Source organism: Pongo pygmaeus, chromosome 18 (genome assembly GCF_028885625.2).
Source record: "Pongo pygmaeus isolate AG05252 chromosome 18, NHGRI_mPonPyg2-v2.0_pri, whole genome shotgun sequence".
NCBI classification, from domain to species: domain Eukaryota; kingdom Metazoa; phylum Chordata; class Mammalia; order Primates; family Hominidae; genus Pongo; species Pongo pygmaeus.
In genome coordinates this window covers 71,765,821-71,790,671 of record NC_072391.2, presented here as the reverse complement: position 1 = coordinate 71,790,671, position 24,851 = coordinate 71,765,821, and the positions used below count along the sequence as shown (strand labels likewise).

At 43.1% G+C, this 24,851-nt stretch overlaps 1 protein-coding gene across 2 annotated transcripts in view; it reads left to right on the top strand.

The window, feature by feature from the left end:
* The window catches only part of RFWD3 (ring finger and WD repeat domain 3), a 46,246-nt gene extending 22,038 nt beyond the window's left edge, over positions 1-24,208 (top strand). For both annotated transcript variants that reach the window (XM_054452490.2, XM_054452491.2), the window contains 9 exons: positions 890-1,084; positions 1,172-1,263; positions 7,689-7,803; positions 9,066-9,297; positions 12,961-13,111; positions 14,686-14,862; positions 16,977-17,191; positions 19,086-19,297; positions 21,549-24,208. In XM_054452490.2, the coding sequence (XP_054308465.1) occupies positions 890-1,084; positions 1,172-1,263; positions 7,689-7,803; positions 9,066-9,297; positions 12,961-13,111; positions 14,686-14,862; positions 16,977-17,191; positions 19,086-19,297; positions 21,549-21,692 (1,533 nt within the window). In that variant the 3' untranslated portion in view covers positions 21,693-24,208. The remainder of the gene's footprint in view (positions 1-889; positions 1,085-1,171; positions 1,264-7,688; positions 7,804-9,065; positions 9,298-12,960; positions 13,112-14,685; positions 14,863-16,976; positions 17,192-19,085; positions 19,298-21,548) is intronic.
* Positions 24,209-24,851: the final 643 nt, after the last annotated feature.

Sequence of the window (24,851 nt, the reverse complement as noted above, 5' to 3'; positions counted from 1 at the left end):
TATAATCCCAGCACTCTGGGAGACCAAGGCGGGCGGATCACTTGAGGTCAGGAGTTTGAGACCAGCCCGGCCAACATGGTGAAACCCACCACTGTGCTACAGTTGCCTACAGTATTTGGTACAGTAACATGCTATACAGGTTTGTTGTCTAAGTATGTAATAGTTTACACCGTCTAGGTTTATTTAAGTACCTCTGGGATCATTCAATGACGAAATCGCCTAAAGACGCATTTGTCAGAATGTATTCCCATTGTCAAGCAATGCGTGACTATATATTCATGAGATATCTCTAGCAGAGAGATTGCTATGCCAAAGGAAAGATATATGTGTTTTAATTTTCATGGATAATGCCAAATGGTGCTCCAGAAATGTGTGCCACTTTACATTTAAGGAACAGTATATAAGCACGTCCATATCTCATTTACCCTCAACAGTGCTTGGTGTCATCAGACATCAATTTATACCAGTCTGATAGATGAAAAATGGTCTCTTTAATTTGCATTTCTTTAATTATAAGCAAACACTTATTGACCATTGTGTTTTCTTGTAAGCATTTGTATCCTTTGTTTTCTTTTTTTCCCCTCTGGTACACATGAGTTAAATATTTTATAGCTGCCATTCTTTATATGGATAGCTGCTTTTCTTCCTTTGAGTGAAGGAAAAAGTATCCAAGAATTTTATAAGATTTAAGAGTAGTATAGTTTTCATAGCTTATATTTTGCCACATTGCATTCTAGAAAGAATGACAAGTGATTCCTAGGTGTTACAAGTGTTCTGTAGCCCTTTTGTTTGTATCATTTTTTTGCACTTCTGTTAATTTCTTAGTTGCACATCTTCAAGATTGATTTTACATTTTCTCTAATTTGAATATATTCTGGTTTCCATCTAGCCATCTCCCCAGAAGTCTGAGCCTCTGCTACCTTCTGCTTCTATGGATGAGGAAGAAGGGGACACTTGTACAATATGTCTGGAACAGTGGACCAATGCTGGGGACCACCGGCTCTCAGCATTACGCTGTGGGCATCTCTTTGGGTATAGGTGCATTTCCACGTGGCTTAAAGGACAAGTACGAAAATGTCCCCAGGTAAGGACCATAGGTAAGGACACATTAACATGTTAAGTCAGGCAGATTCCTAGAACCACTCTAATTATGTCCTATTGGGTTCTTTAGTGCAACAAGAAAGCCAGGCAGAGTGACATTGTCGTCCTTTATGCCCGAACCCTGAGAGCTTTGGACACTAGTGAACAGGAGCGCATGAAAAGGTAGGTGGTAAGAGTATGCCTGGCTGGAATGTTCCCTTTTGGTTCATTATAGGCACATCTGAAAAAGAAGTTATGAGTCACTCGTAGTGAGGTTTTACTTGACCTGTGACTTGGGATCTCTGAGGATTGTTGGCAGTCTGTCTTACACTGTTATTTATAATTCATGTCTGATCATCTTCTTAAGGAAGTCTGCATCGTTTGCCTTATGTAGAGCATTAAACACAAGGATCTGGCACATTACTTCTGTTGCCATTTTTGCTTCTCACATCCCTGACCCCCCTCACAGCAGTTCTCCATACCGAAAACTCATAAGTGAAGCTTTGCACATGCAGTGCAATGTAAAATTACCAGGATTTCGGAAGCATATAAACAGTTGCTAGGGCCGGGCATGGTGGCTCACGCCTGTAATCCCAGCACTTTGGGAGGCCGAGGTGGGCGGATCACAAGGTCAGGAGATCGAGACCATCCTGGCTAACATGGTGAAACCCCGTCTCTACTAAAAAATACAAAAAAATTAGCCGGGCATAGTGGCGGACGCCTGTAATCCCAGCTACTGAGGAGGCTGAGGCAGGAGAATGGCGTGAATCCAGGAGGCAGAGCTTGCAGTGAGCCGAGATTGCGCCACTGCACTCCAGCCTGGGCGACAGAGCAAGACTCCGTCTCAAAAAAAAAAACAGTTGCTAGTAACACCATTCAGTATATGCTTCAAAAATATTAAAGAACATACACACCATTGAGAGAGGTACAGTGACATGGGTTCACACTTTACTAGTTTGGATGTACACAGGCAAAATCATTTTGAGACATCCTTGGAAATGTGTCTCTAAAGCCTTATATCTAGTAATAATTGTTCAGGCATTCTAAAGAAACATTGAAGGGTGTGTACAAAGATTTACTTAATGAAACTTCATTTAGCATTGTTAAAAATCTAAGGCAAGGGGATTGCTTAGTTGAGTGAACGGTGGTATATGCATGAAGAGAATACTATACAATGTTGAAATGTGCATATGTTGTCCTGTGGAAGCATGTTATTAGTATGATTGCATTTTTGTGAACTAGAAAAAAAGTAAGGCTGGTGCGGTGGCTCACTCTTGTAATCCCAGCACTTTGGGAGGCCAAGGCGAAAGGATTGCTTAAGGCCAGGAGTTCAAGACCAACCTGGCCAACATAGATCCTGTCTGTATTTGAAATTTTTTTAAGAGAAAGAAAAAAAACTCTATAGGTAGTCACTGTACAGATTATTTTAGTTTTCTTCCTTGTTTTTATTCATTTGGTCCAACCAATACTCACTTGTAGCATTTTTAAATAATGGAAGATGTGTACAGAGAGGAATTTTGTTGAAAAGGCAAAATCTATAGGTGTGGCTGTAATGGGTGATTACATTTAAAAACAATTCACTGATTACAATAAGCAATTAGTATACTCTCCAGCCTCATTAGAAAAAGTGAAAAGTATACTCTCTAGCCTCAGAAAAAGTGAACAGTTTCAAAATGCCGATACAGACTAATAAAACGAACAGCCTTGTACCCAATTTTATCAGATCTTAATATTTTGCCATATAGCTTTGAGCTTTTTTGAAAATAAATAGGCTGGGTGTAGTGGCTCATGCCTGTAATCCCAGCACTTTGGAAGGCCGAGGCGGGAGGATTGCTTGAGACCAGGAGTTTGAGACCAGCATGGGCAACATTGTGAGACCTTGTTTCTAGTAAAAATGAAAAAAATTATCCATGTGTAGTGGTCCACACCTGTAGTCTCAGCTCCTCAGGAGAGAGGATTTCTTGAGCCCAGGAGGTTGTGGCTGCAGTGAGCTATGGTCATGCCACTGCACTTTAGCTTGGGTGACAGAGTAAGACCCTGTTTCAAAAAAATAAAGATAAATCTGTTGACCAGGTCAAGAAGGAAAAAAAGGAAAGAAAATTTTAAAGAAGAAGTGAATTATAGGTACAGTAGAAGGGCCAGGCACGGTGGCTCACACCTGAAATCCTAGCACTCTGGGAGGCTGAGGCAGGCAGATTGCCTGAGCTCAGGAGTTTGAGACCAGCCTGAGCAACATGGCAAAACCCCATCTTTACTAAAAATACAAAAAATTATCCGGATGTGGTGGTGTGTGCCTGTAATCCCAGCAACTCGGGTGGCTGAGGCATGAGAATCGCTTGAACCTGGGAGGCAGAGGTTACTGTGAGCTGAGATTGCACCACTGCACTCCAGCCTGGGCGACAGAGCAAGACTCTGTCTCAAAAAAAAAAAGGTACACTAGAAGGTTTCCCATGAACTAAGTTCTTAATTCCATAGAGAACTACTTTCATGAATTAGGTGTTCATCATTCCCAAGAGTTATTATGTATTTGATTAGCTATATATGTATTTGTAAATTATACATAGTATGATATAGAAAGTTTTGTTTTGGTTTTTGGTTTTTTTTATTTGAGACGGAGTTTTGCTCTTGTTGCCCAGGCTGGAGTGCAATGGTGCGATCTTGGCTCACTACAACTTCCCGCCTCCCAGGTTCAAGTAATTCTCCTGCCTCAGTCTCCCAAGTAGCCGGGATTACAGGCACCCATCACCATGCCCAGCTAATTTTTTTTGTATTTTTAGTAGAGACGGGGTTTCACCGTGTTGGCCAGGCTGGTCTGGAACTCCTGACCTCGTGATCAGCCTGCCTCGGACTCCCAAAGTGCTGAGATTACAGGCGTGAGGCACTGCACCCGGCCAGAAAGTTTTTATACTGTATGCAAATGTTATGTTACATTATAATTTTTTCTTCTGTAGCATGCTTTTCTTAATTTTATGCTTTGGGAGTATATCCTAGTTGATACATGGGACTCTAGTTTTTTTTCATTTCAATTTCTTGATGATATTCTAGTTCTCTAGTCAAAATTAATCTGTTTAGGCCAGGCGTGGTGGCTCACACCTGTAATCCCAGCACTTTGAGGGGCTGAGGTGGGCGGATCATCTGAGGTCAGGAGTTGGAGACCAGCCTGGCCAACATGGTGAAACCCCATTTCTACTAAAAATACAAAAATTAGCAGGGCATGGTGGCACACACCTGTAGTCCCAGCTACTCGGGAGACTGAGGCAGGAGGATAGCTTGAACCCAGGAGGTAGAGGTTGCGGTGAGCCGAGATCACACCATTGCACTCCCGCTTGGGCAACAATAGCGAAACTCTCTTCAAAAAAAAAAAAAAAATTATGTGTTTGTATTTTACATTGGTAGACATTTAGGTTGTCTCCACTTGTTAATATTAGCCATGCTGCAGAGAGACAGGTCTAGCAATGGAATTGCTTTATTATAGGGCACATTTAATTTCAGCTTTACCTAAATATTGTCAAATTACTCTTCTAACTTACACTTTTCTGGTTTAAAAAAAAAAAGGAGAGATTTCTCATTTTTTCATACCTTTGTGAATTTTATTTATTTATTTTGAGACAGAGTCACACTCTGTCGCCCAGGCTGGAGTACAGTGGCGCGATCTCAGCTCACTACAACCTCCGCCTCCTGGGTTTAAGTGATTCTCCTGCCTCAGCCTTACGAGTAGCTGGGACTACAGGCACCCACCACCACGCCTGGCTAATTTTTTGTATTTTTAGTAGAGATGGGGTTTCACCATCTTGGCCAGGCTGGGCTGGTCTTGAACTCCTGACCTCGTGATCCACTCACCTTGGCCTTCCAGAGTGCTGGGGGATTACAGGCCTGAGTCACTGTGCCCAGCCAAAAAAAAATTTTTTAAAGACAGGGTCTTGCTCTATCACAAAGGCCAAAGTGCAGTGGCACCATCAGACTCCTAGGCTCAAGCAGTCCTCCAACCTCAGCATCCCGAGTAGCTGGGAGTACAGGCGCGTGCCACCACACCTGACTTATAATTTACTAAATAGTATACTTTTCTGTACAAATTTTCATTGCTACTTCTATCCTTAATTAAGTTTCCGGGCGGGCGCATGGGCTCACGCCTGTAATCCCAGCACTTTGGGAGGCTGAGGTGGGCGGATCACGAGGTCAGAAGTTCGAGACCAGCCTGACCAACATGATGAAACCCTGTCTCTACTAAGAGTACAAAAATTAGCTGGGCGTGGTGGCACACACCTGTAATCCCAGCTACTCAGGAGGCTGAGTCAGAAGAATCGCTTGAACTTGGGAGGAGGCGGCAGTTGCAGTGAGCCAAGATCGCGCCACTGCACTCCAGCCTGGGCAACAGAGCAAGACTGTCTCAAAAAAAAAAAAAAAATTAAGTTTCCGTGTATGAATGGGCTACAGTAGTCCCCCCTTAGCCACAAGGAATACATTTCAAGAGCCCCCAGTGAATGCCTGAAACCATAGTATGTTTTTTCTTATACATACAAACCTAAAGGTTAATTTATAAATTAGGAACAGTAAGAGATTAACAATAATAAATAATAAAATAGAGCAATTATACCAGTATACTGTAATAAGTTATGTGAGTGTGGTCTCCATCTCTCTCTCAACATATCTCAATATTTGTAGGTTGTGGTTGATCACAGATATCAGAAACCATGGAAAATGAAACTAGATAAGGAGACACTACTGTACTCTCTTGTTCCACGGTCTTTTTGTTAATTCTTTCTCCCGTATTCCAAGCTATAATTTATTGTAGCTTTAATATATGTCCCCCCATTTTCTGCAAAAGTTCTGCAAAAGTATTTTTTGCTATTTTTGGCATTGTTCTTCATATTAATTTTTAAAAATTAATTTGTTAAGTTCCATGAAAAAAAACCTTTGGGATCTTGATTGAAATTGCATTAAAAATTATTATAGGGTAACTTGAGAAGTACCATCTTTGTGATAGTCTTTCAGTCATGAACATTATGTAATATCCTTCCATTTATTCACTGTTTTCTTGTGTCTTTCACAAGTGTATTTTGCTTCATAAAGGTCCTGCCTAGCCTTTTACTTTACAGTCACGTGCTGCATAATGACCTTTGGGTCCATGACAGATTGCATATACGATGGGGGCCCCATAAGATTATAATGGAGCTGAAAATTCTGTTGCGTAAGTGATGTTGTAATCATTGAAATGGCTTAGCGCACCGGGCGTGGTAGCTCACACCTGTAATCCCAGCACTTTGGGAGGCCGAGGCAGGTGGATCACTTGAGGCCAGGAGTTTGAGACCAGCCTAGGCAACATGGTGAAACCCTGTCTCTACTAAAAATACAAAAATTAGCTGGATGTGTTGGCAGGCGCCGGTCATCTCAGCTACTTGGGAGGCTGAGGCAAGAGAATCTCTTGAACCCGGGGGGCAGAGGTAGCAGTGAGCCTGGATCATGCCACTGCTCTCCAGCCTAGGTAATGGAGCGAGACTCGGGCTAAAAAAAAAAAAGTCTTAGCTTAATGCATTACCTATTCTATGTTTAGATACATAAATACCATTATATTACAATTGCCTATAGTATTCAGTATGGTAACATACTATACAAGTTTGTAGCCTGGGAGCAACAGTATATAGCTTAGGTGTGTAGTAGGCTATACTGTATAGGTTTCTGTAAGTACATTCTGTAATGTTTACACGACGAAATCGCCTAACAACATGTTTCTGAGAACATGCCCACATCATTAAGCTGCACGTGACTGTATTTCTAGATTGCTGTTAAAATTGTTGTGAATGAATTTTTTAAACTACATTTACTAATCAGTTATCTGACGAGGACTGCTGTTGATCTAATTTTTTTGGTCTTGAGTCCAGCAGCCTTGCTAAACTGTAATCGTTTTGTGGGTTCTCTTTAAGGGCAGCTTTATCTCTTCCAATTTTCATCTTTTTCTTGCATATCTTACTGGAGTGGAATTCTGTCTTTGCATTTCATATTTTGAGCCTGTTTTTAGGTACATATAAATGTTTGATTGTTATTCTTGGAGAATGTGTCCTTTTATGATACATTGTTCCTTGTTATGCCTATTTATGCTTTTTCCTTAATTCTAATTGGTCTTTCCTTTGTTAGTATTTGCTTGATGTCTACTTTTGCTCTTTTTAACTTCAGATTCTTTTTTGGGTTATATTATTTGAGTATCTTATGAACAACCAACAGCTTACTGTTTTCTTTTTAATCCAGTAACCTTGGCCTTTTAACATGTCAGTTTAATCTTTTATAATTTGCCATAGCTGAACACTAGATTAGCTCTGTTCTCTCGTTTTGCCTGTGGCATTTTTAGTCCCCATTTTCTAGTAATAGTCAAATTCCTGACCATCACTCCCTGCTTACCCCGAAACCTGTTTCTGGAGAGATTTTTCTCTTTTTATATTTTATTCACTATCATAACATATTTACAGCTTTTTCTCTTTTTATATTTTATTCACTATCATAACATATTTACAGCAAAGAATGTGCATCATAGCATGAACTTAACTCTGCCACCTTGATGGGAAGTCTTCTGTAGCCTTCCTAATCCCCACTTGTTGCTGGCTTTCCCCCTCTAGTTCCCTACTGAAGGAACAGATGCTAAGGAAACAGGCCGAGTTAGAATCAGCACAGTGCCGACTCCAACTGCAGGTCCTTACTGATGAGTGCACTAGGCTTCAAAGGCGTGTTCAGGTACGTTTGTCCTTTCTAATCCAAAGAACTTTTGGAATAGGAATGGAAGAGGAAGCTAATGTTACTTATGTTCATCTCAGAAACAAATAGGATTTGCCAAGTTGTTTAGGAAATGAACATGACCAACTCCTTATTTTATTTCTGATTAGGGCATCTGTTCAAAACTTACTACACACTTTATGATGAGGTCTACTATAGTCTGAATTTTATTTTTTATTTTTTTGAGACTGAGTCTCACTCTGTCACCTAGGCTGGAGTGCAGTGATGTGATCTCGGCTCACTGCAACCTCTGCCTCCTGGGTTCAAGCAGTTCTCCTGCCTCAGCCTTAGCATCTCGAAGAGCTGGGATTACAGGAGCCCACCACCATGCCCAGCTAATTTTTGTACTTTTAGTAGAGACAGGGTTTCACCATGTTGGCCGGGCTAGTCTTGAACTCCTGACTTCAGGTGATCCGCCCGCCTTGGCTTCCCAAAGTGCTGGGATTACAGGCGTGAGCACTGCACCTGGCCTTACAATCTGAATTTTAGAAAAAATTAAATAGCCAACCAAGAATTCCAAACTTGTTTAAGTAATTTTACCTTCCTAAATCTACCAGTAAAATGAGGGCTTTACCAGGAGTTTGAAGGTTACAATGAGCTGTGATCGCACTACTGCACTTCAGCCTGGATGCCATGGATGACAGAGTGAGACCCTGTCTCCTTTTTTTAAAGGACTTTAAACAAAATCACCATTAAGGACTTTCAACCCTCATATTATGATTCTGTGCTCTCCTTATTTCACTTGCTTGTTGAAATACTGTAAAAACTCAGCATTTCTGGCCAGGCGCGGTGGCTTACGCCTGTAATCCCAGCACTTTGGGAGGCTGAGGCGGGTGGATCACCTGAGGTCAGGAGTTCAAGACCAGCCTAGCCAACGTGGTGAAACCCCATCTCTACTAAAAATATTTAAAAATAAGCCGGGTGTGGTAGTGGGCGCATGTAATCCCAGCTACTCAGGAGGCTGAGGCAGAAGTGCTTGAACCCAGGAGATGGAGGCTGCAGTGAGCCAACATGGTCCCACTGCACTCCAGCCTGGGTGACAGAGTGAGACTCCGTCTCAAAAAAAAAAAAAAAAAAAACCAAAAACCTCTGCAGTTCTCTAGGATTCATGTTAACATTTTCATATAATGGATAAGAAATCTTCCTGTATAAGATCAAGGAATTGTGTTTGAGGGGAATATCAATTAAAAAGCTTTGTATTTATAAAATCTTTTTCATTTTAGGACTTGCAAAAACTTATGTCACATCAAAATCAGAATTTACAGCAACCCAGGGGCTCCCAAGCATGGGTCCTGAGCTGTTCACCCTCCAGCCAGGGCCAGCACAAGCACAAGTACCACTTCCAAAAGACCTTCACAGTATCTCAGGCAGGAAACTGCCGGATCATGGCATACTGTGATGCTCTGAGCTGCCTGGTGATATCACAGCCTTCTCCTGAGGCCTCTTTTCTTCCAGGTAAAGAGTCTAGAACCTCAGCTTTCATGTTCTTTATTAGACTCCATATATTTATTTCCTTGCCCTTTTGGAAAATTAAGACTCAAAGCTTACCAAATCACCTTTCCCTATCAGTTCCTTGTTAATGCAAGTACCCCAGGGTGCTGCAAAGATGTCTTTACTGTCTGTTGACTTCATTCTGTAAATTTATTAACCAAGAGGGTAGAAATACTTAAAGCAGATGGTGAGGTCCTTGGAAGTGTAGGTTACTGATATAGTCCAAGAAGGACTTATATGTCCTATTCAACTTACCGATTCATTTTAGACTGGAAATGTTTGACAAAACACTGCCCTAAGGGTTAATTCAAGGTGAAACAAAATTTAATATTTACTTTCAGTAGTGTTCAAGTTAACAATTTCCAAATAAGAGAATTTAGGGAGTAAATTGATTATTTTATTAATACTAGGTTAATTTACTCTCAACATATTTTGTGCTTTTTAAGCTTAATTTTAGGTATTCTAAATGTTGAAAACCAAGTCTTTTCAAATGCTCAATTAAATCATTTCTAAGTCTTGCAGATGTTTCTTTCTGCTGTCTTCAGCATAAGATTTCTGCCAACTACAAGACCCCTTTGCTTTAGCATAGTTTATAATGTTCCTTTATCCCATCTAAGTTTTTAATAAAAAGATTTATCATCAAATAAAACCAACAAATTGGAAAAATAGCTATTTCCTAATGTTCTCCAAATTGGAAATGTGTTCTGTTCTTTTTTTCTTAACGTGTCCATTCCAGTCCGCTTGATAGTGTGCTGGTGCTGATTTGTCCTTGTTCTCCTTAATGATTAACTCGGTGTGTATTTCTGTTACCTTGTTGATTTTTGTTTTTTGTTTTTTGTTTTCTTTTTGAGATGGAGTCTCACTCTGTTGCGCAGGCTGGAGTGCAGTGGCGTGATCTCAGCTCACTGCAAGCTCTGCCTCCTGGGTTCAAGAGATTCCCCTGCCTCAGCCTCTGGAGTAGTTGAGACTACAGGTGCATGCCACCATGCCTAGTTAATTTTTTTTGTTTGTTTTTTATTTATTTTTATTTTTTTGAGATGGAGTCTCGCTCTGTCGCCCAGGCTGGAGTGCAGTGGCGCTACCTCTATCTCGGCTCACTGCAAGCTCCGCCTCTCAGGTTCACGCCATTCTCCTGCCTCAGCCTCCTGAGTAGCTGGGACTACAGGCGCCCGCCACCACACCTGGCTAATTTTTTGTATTTTTAGAAGAGACGGGGTTTCACCGTGTTAGCCAGGATGGTCTCAATCTCCTGACCTCATGATCCGCCCATCTCGGCCTCCCAAAGTGCTGGGATTACAGGCGTGAGCCACCGCGCCCAGCTATGCCTAGTTAATTTTTGTATTTGAAATGGGGTTTTAACATTTTGATCAGGCTGGTCTCCAACTCCTGACCTCAGGTGATTCATCCATCTCAGCCTCCCAAAGTAGTGGGTTTACAGGCATGAGCCACCATGCCTGGCCACCTTGTTGATTTAAAGCCTATACCTGCGTCCCCCCTCCCCCCCACCCTTTTTTTTTCCTCTCTGGCTGTCTTAATTCTGCTAGAAGAAAGTACAGTAAGCCACGTACTTGGTTCCCTGGAGAAGCTGAAGCTATCTTGAATCTAGGATTTGACTTATTTTTAAAGAATTTAACTCAACTGGGCACGGTGGCTCATGCCTGTAATCCCAGCATTTTGGGAGGCCAAGGCGGGAGGATCATTTGGACCCAGGAGTATGAGACCAGTCTGGGCAACATAGTGAGACTCCATCGCTATAAAAAAAATTTTTTTTTAACTAGCTTGGTGTGGTGGTGCACCTCTCTGGTCCCAGCTACTTGGGAGGCTGAGTTGGGAGGATCACTTGAGCCTAGGAGATCGAGGCTACTGTGAGCCATGATGGTGCCACTGCACCTTAGCATGGGTGACAGAGTGAGGCCCTGTCTCAAAAAAAAAAAAAAAAAAAAAAAATATATATATATATATATATATAAAGTACTTAGTAAAAAATAAATGTTATCATAGCCTAGTAAGAGAACAGAGTAACAAGAAGTTTTAAAAGTTTATTGGTTTTTGTTGGTTATTTTCCCCCCACTTCAGGAATGTGGGTACTTGAAATGTTATTTGTTTCCTTTCATTTCAGACAGATGTGACATATCTTGACTGACAAATTATTTATTTTCATTCTCTATTGTTCACTATTCCTTCTGCATCTGGAGTGTGTGGTTCTGGTGAAATATTCTCTCTCTCAACAGCTTTATCGAAGTATAATTGACAGAGAGTAAACTACATATTTAAAGTATACAATTTGATGACTTTTAACATATGTAATACACCCCTGAAACCATCACTACAATCAAGATAACTTAAATTTTTTTTTTGACAGAAGATCTAGTTCTATCTCCCAGGCTGGAATGCAGGGAGGGGTGTGATCTCAGCTCATTACAACCTCCACCTCCTGGGCTCAAATCATCCTCCCACCTTAGCCTCTCGAGTAACTGGGACTACAGGCTCGCCCCACTATGCCCAGCTAATTCTCGTATTTTTTGTAACAACAGGGTTTCACCATATTGCCCAGGCTGGTCTCGAACTCATGATCTCAAGTGAGCCACCCACCTCAGCCTACCAAAGTGCTGGGATTACAGGCGTGAGCTACCATGCTTGGCCATGAACATATGTATTACCTCAAAAGTTTCCCTGTGGCCTTTTATAATCTCACCTGCCCGTCCCTCCTCTCCCATCCCCGCAGTCACTGCTTTTGGTCATTACAGATGAGTCTGCATTTTCTAGAATTTTACATAAATGGAATCATATAATGTTACCAGTTTTTGGTCTGACTTCTTTCTCGCTGCATAATTTTTTATTGTATATATTAGTAGTTAATTCCTTTTTAACGGGTGGTATTCCATCACATGTGTATACAATAGGTTTGTTTATCCATTTACCTGGACGTTTGGAATGGGTTATACTTTTTCTTTTTTTTTTTTTCTTCTCTTCATTGTCATGAAGCAAGCATGAGTTGTACTTTTTTTTCTTTTCTTTTCTTCTTTTTTGAGACGGAGTTTTGCTCTGGTTGCCCACGCTGGAGTGTAGTGGTGCGATCTTGGCTCACTACAACCTCCGCCTCCTGGGTTCAAGCAATTCTCCTGCCTTAGCCTCCCAAATAGCTGGGATTACAGGAACTTGCCACCACGCCTGGCTAATTTTTTGTGTTTTAGTAGAGACAGGGTTTCACTGTGTTGGCCAGGGTTGTCTTGAACACCTGCCTCGGCCTCCCAAAGTGCTGGGATTACAGAGGTGAGACACCATGCCCGGCCTGGGTTGTACTTTTTAAAATAAATCATAGGCTGGGTGCGGTGGCTCATGCCTGTAATCCCAGCACTTTGGGAGGCTGAGGCGAGCAGATCACCGGGAGGCAGAGGTTGTAGTGAGCTGAGATTACGCCACTGCATTCCAGCCTGGGCAACAGAGTGAGACCTGTCTCAAAAATAAATTAATAAATTATAACACTGGAGAATTTTTGTTTGACCAGCTGGTCCCCAAGGACTTACATGCCAAGAAAGGTGGACAAAGGAGCTACTTGAAAAAGTAGTTTGCATTGCCCTAGGTTCACTTTCAGTGATCTATTTCATACTATTTTGCCTTTTTCAGGCTTTGGTGTTAAGATGTTGAGTACTGCCAACATGAAGAGCAGTCAGTACATTCCGATGCATGGCAAACAGATCCGTGGACTGGCATTTAGCAGTTACCTCAGAGGCTTGCTACTCTCTGCTTCCCTAGACAACACTATTAAACTGACCAGGTGAGTGATTTGGGGAGGAAGGTGGAGATTGGGCTCTTTGGTGTTGAGTAGCATGGAATTAGTATCGGTGTTATGATGACCTTAGCTCTGTTTTTTGTTGTTGTTGTTGTTGTTTTGTTTTGTTTTGTTTTTTGAGACGGAGTCTCGCTCTGTCACCCAGGCTGGAGTGCAGTGGTGGGATCTCGGCTCACTGCAAGCTCTGCCTCCCGGGTTCAGGCCATTCTCCTGCCTCGGCCTCCCGAGTAGCTAGGACTACAGGCGCCTGCAACCACGCCCAGCTAGTTTTTTGTATTTTTTTAGTAGAGACGGGGTTTCACTGTGTTAGCCAGGATGGGCTCAATCTCCTGACCTCGTGATCCGCCTGCCTCGGCCTCCCGAAGTGCTGGGATTACAGGCGTGAGCCACCGCGCCCAGCCGACCTTAGCTGTGTTTTTTTGGTCTGAGACTGTTGTCTTCTGAGATCCATTTAAAATATATTGCTTTTTAGAAGTGGGCACGGCAGGTTACAAAACTGTATGTGTTTCCTGTTTCTTTAAAACTATATATATTACAAAATATGTCTTAAGTGTATTTTAAGGAGATGAGAATAAAAAAAGTTGGTGGAGACCAGGCGTGGTGGCTCACGCCTGTAATCCTAGCACTTTGTGAGGCCAAGGCAGGCTTATCAGCTGAGGTCAGGGGTTTGAGACCAGCCTGGCCAACATGGTGAAACCCCATGTTTAAAGTTTGTGGAATGACAGGATGGAGGGAGCTTTGGTACCTGACATCAGAGTCGCCATACCAGGTTGGTACTGTTTGCTCCTGGTCCTGGTCTGTTACCTGGATAATTCTGTGTAACAGAGATGTTCACCAAGCACTCACTGCCCTTGGGTACCATGATGACTTCTTTTATACCCTTAGTCACAGCGTTTTATCTGTCACATGCTCTGTGAGTACTGTGAACCAGATGTGAGTGTGCTCCATGCCTTTATAAGTATTGTTTTAAAAATAAGGTAAAAAAATGTTACATACCAGAGTGTTGGTTGGGTTATTATTTATTTATTTTTGAGAGAGAGAGAGAGAGAGAGTCTCACTCTGTCACCCAGGCTGGAGTGCAGTGGCGTGATCTCAGCTCACTGCAACTTCCGCCTCCCGGGGTTCGAGTGATTCTCCTGCCTCAGCCTCCCGAGTAGCTGGGATTACAGGTGCATGCCACCACACCTGGCTAATTTTTGTATTTTTAGTTTCGTCTTGTTGGCCAGGCTGGTCTCAAACTCCTGACCTCAAGTGATCTGTCTGCCTCAGAATCCCAAAGTGCTGGGATTACAGGCATGAGCCACCATGCCCAGCCCTTTTAATTTATTATTTTATTTCCTTAGAACTCAAGAGGAAAACCTGTGGCCCCCAAAACAAATGTTACAGAATTTAAAGGAGTTACCTGGGCAGATCCTAGAAAAAATAGGGAATCCAGATAGTTTGGGTGTATGAGTGTGTTCTCAGTAAGGATTAATGATCATTTAAATGATAATCTTTACATCTTTGTCATGTATTTGATTTTCTTAATGCAGTTGTAAAAGTCTTTTGTAACTCCACAGCCTGGAGACAAATACCGTGGTCCAGACTTATAATGCTGGACGTCCTGTCTGGAGCTGTTGCTGGTGTCTTGATGAGGCTAACTACATCTATGCTGGACTGGCCAATGGTTCAATTCTGGTATATGACGTGCGAAACACGAGCAGTCATGTGCAGGAGTTAGTAGCTCAGAAAGCCAGGTAGGGAGCCACTCACTCTTTTCCTGGTGATAGCAGCTTTCTCTTGGCTTATTACTGTGTTTATCGTCTCTTCAGTGGGTGTTCCACAGTTGGTCAGAAATCCTCACAAATTTTTTGAAGATCCACTTGATCTCACTTCAGAATCAATAACATTCTTATTAAGAAGAGTTTGTATTCATGCTATTTCATATGACGGAGAGTTCTGGTACAAGTATAGCCAGGTTCATAGTAATCATCTAACATGGCAAAATAGAGTCAGATCTATATTCAGAACCCAGCTCCACTACTTAGAAGTTGTGTGACCTTAGTTGTATTTTCTTGGCCCACTGTGAGCTTAATCTGTAAAATCTGGTCAATGTAGACTTGCTTTAATAGCCGCATGTCACTGGGCGCGGTGGCTCACACCTGTAATCCCAGCACTTTGGGAAGACGAGGCGAACAGATCAGGAGGTCAGGAATTCGAGACCAGCCTGACCAACGTGGTAAAACCCCATCTCTACTAAAAATACAAAAAAATATTAGCCATGCGTGGTGGCACACGCCTGTAATCCCAGCTACTCAGGAGGCTGAGGCAGGAGAATCTCTTGAGCCTCAGAGGTGGAGGTTGTGGTGAGCTGAGATTGCGCCGTTGCACTCCAGTCTGGGCAACAGAGTGAGACGCTGTCTCAAAAAAAAAAAAAAATAGCCACATGTCTAGCACATAGGAAGAGATCAGTTAATGGTAACCTAATCAAAAGTGATTTAAAACTTCCCTAATCCAAAGCTAAACCAACTTGTTTGAAGATACCATATTATTATTATTTATCATTTAATCCAGTTATGAGATTGAGAAGTTTATAAAGTCAGCCCAAGTTCTGAGGACGGATGGCCACCATCACCACTCTGTCTTAGAATGTGTTGAGCTGCCCTGTAGGTATAAAGTTATCAAAAGGGGAGTAGGGTCTGTGACCTGGCCAAAATGAAAAGTATCTTAACAGATAATTTATATTTCCAATTGGATATATTAAAAAGCAAGGAGAGCCAAACATAAAGATATCACTAAAGTAATAATTCTTTACTGAAACCTAGGCCCAAATAGAGTAGACAGTAAAATATGGCAAGGTTTTTTTTTTGTTGGTGGTAGTGGTTTTTTTTTTTTTTTTTTTTTTTTTAAGATGGTGTCTCACTCTGTCACCCAGGCTGGAGTGCAGTGGCACAGTCTTGGCTCACTGCATCCTCCACCTCCCGAGTAGCTGGGACTATAGGCATGTGCCACCACACCTGACTAACTTTTGTATTTTTAGTAGAGATGGGGTTTCACCATATTGGCCAGGCTGGTCTCAAACTGGTGACCTCAAGTGATTCTCCCACCTCAGCTTCCCGAAGTGCTGGGATTACAGGCGTGAGCCACAATGCCCAGCCAAACACAGCAAGTTTTAAAATAGCAAGGAAAGAATATTTGTATGTATTGTTCATTTTTATTTGTGTTTACTTTGATTACCTTTATTGTGACAGGGAAAATAAAACAGGCAAAGTAGACACTTTGGCAACTTTGGCACGAACGAGTTCATAGCAGAAATGAGTTGATAGGAACACAGTCCGAAGGATGATATTTCTGAGAGAATTCTTGGCGCATAGTCCTGGTCATATGCTTGCACAAGGAAATTTAGAAAATCTAAAACAGTCCTGTTTCTGAATTAAAATGTAGCTGCTTTTAGCTGTATTTTAATTGTGGGGTCTGTCAACTACAACTTGGGATCTTTATTTTGTTATGTATATAAGCTTTGTTTCTTTCCTGACTTTTCTTATGTGGCTAAACCCATTTCCAGAAGCTTCACATCAGTCAAGCTTCATAGTAATCGTGATCTTGTATCCCTTAAATTTCCTAGTTCTTTTTTTCCTTTTCTTTTAGAGCATCTGGTATCTCCCCTGAAATTAGTTGCAGAATATTATATGTATGTCCTTTTGCTTCTACAGAGAGGGTTGATAATTTTTATCAGATATCAGAGGATAGTGACTAAAGGCGTTTAACCTCCTCTGTAGAGGTGGGAATGTGCTTGAGGGTTCCTGGTAGTGGGGTCTGGAGCCGTCCGAGTTTTGGAATGTGAGATACAGTTTCCTTACTTTCCTTTCAGATGCCCGCTGGTCTCCCTGTCATACATGCCCAGAGCTGCCTCAGCTGCATTTCCATATGGTGGGGTGCTGGCTGGAACTTTGGAGGATGCTTCATTCTGGGAACAGAAAATGGACTTTTCTCATTGGCCTCATGTGCTGCCCTTGGAGCCAGGGGGCTGCATAGACTTTCAGACAGAGAACAGCTCCCGGCACTGTCTTGTGACCTACAGGCCTGGTGAGTAGTGCTGGGGTCTCCCATAGTTTATTTGGGAGCACAGTGGTAGAGAAGAGGGAAGGAGGGTTTGATCCTACCCTTTGGGTGGCTGTGGTACCACTCACAGGCTAACAAGATATGTTGTAGCTCTTGCTACTACAGGGAGGATGGTGGCTCCAGGCTCCCCCACAGAGCCTGCCTCCCTGCTCCTTACATGTGAGGACTGGAGCATATTCTGCCAGGTACTCCTGGAAGTGAATTAGCCACTTAGGAGCCCCTACAACTTAGAACAGTAGTGGAACAAGGGGCCAGCTCTAGGTCGTTGAGCCACCTTGAGATCACTTTTGTATCTTCTGCCTGCCTCTTACTTCCCCTGAGAGAAAGGCCCAGATTGGGGCAGCCATGTAGTGCCCCGGCTGGCATATTGAAATGGACAACAGTGGTGCGGGCCCAGCCAGCTGAACATCTCTGCCTCTGGAATCAGAGGTGGAACCCGTAACAGCAGACTGTGCTTCATTCACAGGTTCTTTCTAGGCTAAGCGGCATGAATCTAAATTCCTGGTAAACTGTACTGATGGTCAGTGTTCTAGGTTTTTTCTTTCTAATTTGGTCTTGAGGTCTCTGTCAGGAGAGTGGCTATAAACTCTAGCCCTGTCCTGCCAAACACTAGGGAGTGCGTTGTGGGTGTTCATAGTGTGCCTTTCACAGGATACTCCTTTGTCCTGGCAGATGGCCTAATGCCTGCCTGACCCATGACCAGATGTCCCTCTCGCAGGAAACTTGTTTATACTGGCAGGTACCCTTGTGGCTCTTGTCTGACCTGCGTCCAGTTCATTTCCCTTGAGATAGTGACTCTCTAGAAGAGCCCTGACTAGGAAGCAAGTTAGGTTCAGGTGTGTTGGTCAGGTGAGATGCAAAGGAGGCAGTGCACAAAACACAGGAAATAACGGAATCAGCTTACTTGACAGATCCCACAGAGAAGAGGGCAGTATGCTTCAGGGGCCAATGGGAAGAAGGGGGAGCCATCCAGGACAGGCCTGCTCCCTTAGGGGTGGGGTAGGGGTGGAGGGGAGGGACAAGTGGGCTATATTTCAAACCTCTGCTCAGGGAAGGGATGTTTTAACTAGGCCAAAGTTGACAGGGTACAATCTGGGTTTCAAATAATTTATGCTAGCCCTAAAAACAGATGCTGAGGTAACAACTGTATTAAACAAATTTGTAACAGTCAGGCAGATGTATAGTCAGAGTTAGTCATTAAATGTTCACACTTCTGCTAGTTGTAGGTGGGTCTACTCATGTTTTTAAGTTTTGTTTGAGCTGAGAAACATCTCAGTACCACTTCAGACCCTTTGGCTCTTCGTCATCCCACAGCTCTGCGGTCTCCAAGACTGTGATTTGCTGTGACTGGTGTACAAAACCTGGGGGTCCTATTTTGTTATCTCACTTTTGTTTGCCTCCCAGCAGAATTTCAGATATGTTTCCCTTTCTGTAATAGCATGCTTTCAGTTTATAAAAATGTGCAGTCCCAGGGGCTAATGAGGTTCTCACTGGGGGAAGGGAAAAACCTTTTACTGAGAATTCTTGAGAGAGAAATCCCCTCGCAGAGGTCTGGCAGGAGACTGATTTTACTAAAACATAACTCACTCTCAGAATTGTTTTTCTCTTAAGCAAAAAGCTATTGTAGATAACTTGATTCCTAGCCTACGGTTCTAAATTTCATTGATGCTAGCCTACGGTTCTAAATTTCATTGATGCTGTGATATTGTTCTTTCATTTGTTTTGTAACTGTTCTTGATGGTTTAATGCATTTATGGCTTTTCCATCCAACTAGGTTGTAAGCGTGTGAGGTTTGGGTACTTGGTTAATTTTTTGTGTAGCATCCCCATGGTGCAGCACTGATCTCTCTGTCTCATAGATAAAAATCACACTACCATACGAAGTGTGCTGATGGAAATGTCCTACCGACTGGATGACACTGGAAATCCAATCTGCTCCTGCCAGCCTGTACATACATTTTTTGGAGGACCCACTTGCAAACTATTGACCAAAAATGCTATTTTCCAAAGCCCAGAGAATGATGGCAACATCCTGGTGTGTACTGGAGATGAAGCAGCAAATTCTGCCCTGGTGAGCCTGTTATTTTTTACTTTCATATAAAAAGTAGTTTTGCTTAAAATATTGGTAAGGGAAAACGTGAATATTTTTTTACAGAAGCTCATAAAGCAAAAAAGTGTAAGTTCTGCTCTGTAATCCCGCATATCCGCATATGTGTGTATGTGAGATTGCTTGGTTTCCATGAGTCGTGCTTTCCATATTGCTTTGTAGGTCTTGACTCAACTGCTGCAACCTCTACTTCTTGGGTTCAAGTGATTCTCCTGCCTCAGCCTCCTGAGTAGCTGGGATTACAGGCACCCACCACCACGCCCGACTGATTTTTGTATTTTTAGTAGAGACACGGTTTCACCGTGTTGGCCAGGCTGGTCTCGAACTCCTGACCTCAAGTGATCTGCTGGCCTTGGCCTCCCAAAGTGCTGGGATTACAGGTGTGAGCCATTGCACCCAGCTGAGATGTTCTTGAACCTGAGTTTGATTAAGGCCTAGAGTAGCACTGTCCAGTACAGTCACACTAGTCACATGAGCACTTAAAGTGTGCTTAGTGCCAAGGAAGAAGTTAATGTTTAATTTTAATCAAGGTAAATATAAACTTGTGTGACTAGAGGCCACCATATTATATAGTGCCACTCTAGAAGCTAGCACTAACTTTCATTGACTAGAGTTGCAGGGAATAGAGGAGAACAAGTTTAATGATAGCACAGAAAGCATATACACAAGTCCAGGTTGTGGGCGTTCTATAAGACAGCTGATCCAGCTTCCACAACAAGTCAATGGCAGAAGAAAAAAGGTTGGATTATAGGCGTGAGCCATCGCACCTGGCCCATCCTTTTTTTTTTTCTTGAGACGGTCTTGCTTTGTTACCCAGGCTGAAGTGCAGAGGCGCAATCTCGGCTCACTGCCACTTCCACCTCCCAGGTTCAAGCAATTCTTGTGCCTCAGCTTCCCAAGTAGCTGGGTGCACACCAACCATACCCGGCTAATTTTTGTATTTTTAGTAGAGACAGGGTTTCCCATGTTTCCCAGGCTGGTCTCAAACTCCCGGGCTCAAGCAGTCTTCTCACCTCAGCCTCACAGACTGTTAAGATTACAAGCATGAGCCACCGTGCCTGGCCCTCTCTACGTTTTTTTTGAGACAGGGTCTTGCTCTGTCGCCCAGGCTGGAGTGCAGAGGTGCAGTCTTGGCTTACTACAACCTCCACCTCCTGGGTTCAAGTGATTCTTGTGCTTCAGCCTCCCAAGTAGCTGGAACTATGGGTGTGTGCCACCATGCCCTGCTAGCTCTACTTTTTAATACTTCAAAATATTTTTCATTTCTTTTTGTTTGTTTGTTTGTTTTTAAGCGACAGTATCTTGCTCGGTCCAGGCTGGAGTACAGTAATGCAATCATGGTTCACTGTAGCCTCAAACTCCTCAGCTTAAGCAATCCTCCTTCAGCCTCTTGAGTAGCTGGGACTGCAGGCATGCACCACCACACCTGGCTAATTTTTTCTCGTAGAGATGGGAATCTTGCTATATTGCCCCAGCTGGTCTCAATCTCCTATCCTCAAGCTATCCTCCCATCTCAGACTCCCAAAGTGTTGGAATTACAGGTGTGAGACACCATGCCTGGCCAATAATAAATTTTTAGAGGCCAGACCCGGTGGCTCCCGCCTGTAATCCCAGCACTTCGGGAGGCCAAGGTGGGTGGATCACCTGAAGTCAGGAGTTCAAGACCAGCCTGGCCAACATGGTGAAACCCCGTCTCTACCAAAAATACAAGAAAATTAGCCGGGCATGGTGGCAGGCACCTGTAGTCCCAGCTACTTGGGAGGCTGAGGCACGAGAATCGCTGGAACCCAGGAGGCAGATGTTGCAGTAAGCCAAGATCGCGCCACTGCACTCCAGCCTGGGTGACAAGAGTGAGACTCCGTCTCGAAAAAAAAGAAAAAAAAAGATGAGTTCCATGAGGGCAAAGACAGAGGGACTTTATCTTATTGACCCTTCTGTCCCTAGAAGAGGCTGGCACATTGAATGAATGGAAGCTGGGCTTTATTTTCAGATCCACTTACAGGTAGACTAATTAATGATTACAGTAGGTGAGGCTGTACCTGAACTATGTCAGGTGTGCTGACTTTGAACAACCTTGCGAAGGTTAGGGACGGCCTGCTTTGCTCTCCAGGTAGTGTTCTCTCTGCAGCCTTTCAGACTTGTTGGATGATGAAGAAAGGAAGTTCCTTCGTGTACTGACTAACTCCTGACCCTTCCCTCTGTTTGCGTTCTTTAGCTGTGGGATGCTGCCAGTGGCTCCTTGCTCCAGGACCTACAGACCGATCAGCCTGTCTTGGACATCTGCCCATTTGAGGTGAACCATAACAGCTACTTGGCTACCTTAACAGAGAAGATGGTCCACATCTATAAGTGGGAGTGACTGTGGTCTTGAAACCTTGAAGGCATGCTGCTGGTTAGATGTTGTTTGCTAGCGCCTAGCAGCCTCAAGCAAGATCCCTGTTTATTGTCTGCAGCCTAGAACATTGGGAATCATGGTTTGTTTGCATTAGTATGATTCTAGGACTCTAGGTCACTGAGACACTACAGATTGTGTATCTGTTATGTCCACTAAAAGAGTAATTGATGGGTACTTTATCTACATTATCCTTTTCTTGGGTTTAAAGCCTTCATTAACCATTATTGTATGTTGGAAATTCTTTTTTTCTTTATTTTCTATGTGACTTTCTGGACCTTAGAGAGTGTCCTCTCATCATCTAGGATGTGAGTGGGCATCAAGCATTTTCTGGGGGATATGACATCCCATCTGAGTTGTCCTGTCACTTAGGTATCCTTGAAGGGACTAACCATCGTCTTGATACTGATTTGATGCAACGTAGATGTAAAAGAGTATTATTCAGTTGAACACAAGAGGGCACTGTAGAACCCTGTGTCCGGTTTATTTCTGACCTTGAAGGCTGACAATCTTTTAGTAACTTGTCTCATCTCCACACAAGTGTGTGATAGAGCACACCGGGGTGTGCTTTGTGGCAACAACACTTGTGTTCCAGGTGTGAAGTGCTGGGACATGGGCAGGCCCAGTGATGGAAGCAGCTAGTGAACAATTCCCTTTGCTAATGCCTGGTGCATTAAGTTCATTGCTTTGCGAAAGGTAAGGAAAGAGGCCAGTTGTTTGAGCGGTGGGGAAGATTTTGTTTTTTCTAGCCAGCTTAGGATCTCAGGATTGGTTTTATCCAAGCTAGTGCTTTGAAGAACACTATCTCTTGCCAGGAAAAGATGAGTGATAGGTCAAAGCTTTTCTTGAGTCTCCCCTAGTGTCAGAGATCAGGAGAAAAGACATAAGAGAATTTACAAAAGCTATTCAGACTGCTATTGAAAACATGAGAAGAACTTGTCTCCCATTTTGAGAGTTCCGATCTAAATAAAGCCAGTCCCTCAGACTGAGGGGCTGTTCTTAAGTGTTCTTTATACATTCCAGTTATCCAATTAAAGCCTTCCCCATGTGAAGCTGATGTTTGATTCCAATTTCCTCTGACTTGCCTCCCTAACCTTTTCTCGGGCTTAGTTTGTATTTCTTTGCCTTGCCTCAGACTACTTTGCCAAACCACTTCCACAACAGAATATGCTTCAAGATGTGGGCAGGTCAGTGTCCTGTTCATGGGAGAAAATGGCTAACAATCTGATTTTCTCAAATGATTATTGAAGAGTTGTTATCGTTCTTATTATAAAACACTTCTGATCTGTCAATTCAAGAGCTGTTTCTAGGATCTTTCTCTCCGGCAAGGGGTTGTTGCACTAGATTTCCCCAGAGTTCCAAGTTCTAGTTGTGCCTTTTAATGATCCTTTAATATTTTAGAACATAATTTTTTCCTTTTTTAAATTTTTTGTAGAAATAGATGTTTCACTACGTTGTCCAGGCTGGTCTTGGACTCCTGGCCTCAAGCAATCCTCCCATCTCAGCCTCCTAAAGTGCCAAGATTATAGGCGTGAGCCACTGCACCTGGCCCCTATTTGAAGACATCTTTTGTAAAAGCTAGCTTCTAGAACCTGAGAAAAGCTCTTTTCTCGGAGGAGATATTCCTTTTGATATGTTAATGATTAAGAGTGGTTGCCCAGGCCTAGTTTCAGTGGCAGAATAGGATTGGAATTAAAAAGCAGAACTCATCTGGCTTCAGCAGATTGCCACCAAGAGGATACAGGTGGTCAGGCCCTGGCTGGCTTTGTCTTTGGGCCTGGGCAGGGTTAGGATTTGACTTGCTTTGAAGTACCTGATGCTGATTGATTCCCCTAATAGTAGGAAGCAAGAGACTTAACTATGAGGGACGTTAGGTGAATCTTAAGTCTTACCAGTCCTTGCATTAGTACATTAAATTTGGATGTTTTGGAAGCAAATTCATATGATCGTGACTGATTTCTCCAAAGAAAAAAAGCCTTGTCCAGCCTGACCAACATGGTGAAACCCCATCTCTACTAAAAATACAAAAATTAACTGGGTGCAGTGGTGAGCACGCCTGTAGTCCCAGCTACTTGGGAGGCTGAGGCAGAAGAATTGCTTGAACCCTGGGAGGCAGAGGTTGCAGTGAGTCGAGATTGCGCCACTGCACTGCAGCCTGGGTGACAGAGTAAGACTCCATCTTAAAAAAAAAAAACCCTGATGCCATTCCCAATCCCTGTTGTAGGACATCACATTTATAAATCCAGGCTTTAGTCTTCTGGGCTCCACCAGTCTCTGCCCCACCATATTCCTTTGTTACTACCTCTAAGTTTTTTTCCCCACTTGAGGATTTGGAGTTAAACGAACTCAAAATATCTTGTCATTGTATGTATTCTCGCCCCTGCTTTGAAAACAGGGCAATGGGAACTCTGTTTATACCCTATGTTTTAATGTTTCTGTCTTATGTTTTAACGTTAATATGAAAATAAAGAATTTGCTATGTATAATGGCTCCTAGTGCCTTTTGTCTCTTTGACTTCTAGAGGCAAGAACATGTCTGCCTCTTGGGAGCGGGATATAATCCCAACCTGGTAGATTTCTCGGGTTTTTTTTGTTTGTTTGTTTGTTGAGACGGAATCTTGCTCTGTAGCCCTAGCTGGAGTGCAGTGGCGCCATCTCGGCTCACTGCAAACTCCGCCTCCCAGGTTCAAGAGATTCTCCTGTCTCAGCCTCCTGAGTAGCTGAGATTACAGGTGTTAGCCATCATGCTCGGCTAATTTTTGTATTTTTAGTAGAGACGGGTTTCAGCATGTTGGTCAGGCTGGTCTCAAACTTCTGACCTCATGATCTGCCTGCCTCAGCCTCCCAAAGTGCTGGGATTACAGGCGTGAGCCACCGCACCCAGCCTTTTTTTTTTTTTTTTTTAACTGAATCTCACTCTGTTGTCCCAGGCTGGAGTGCAGTGGTTCAATCTCAGCTCACTGCAACCTCTGCCTCCCTGGTTCAAGCAATTCCCTTGCCTCATTCCTCCCGAGTACCTGGGATTACAGGCGCCTGCAACCATGCCTGGCTTATTTCTCTATTTTTAGTAGAGACGGGGTTTTAGCATGTTGGCCAGGCTGGTCTCCAACTCCTGACCTCAAGTGAT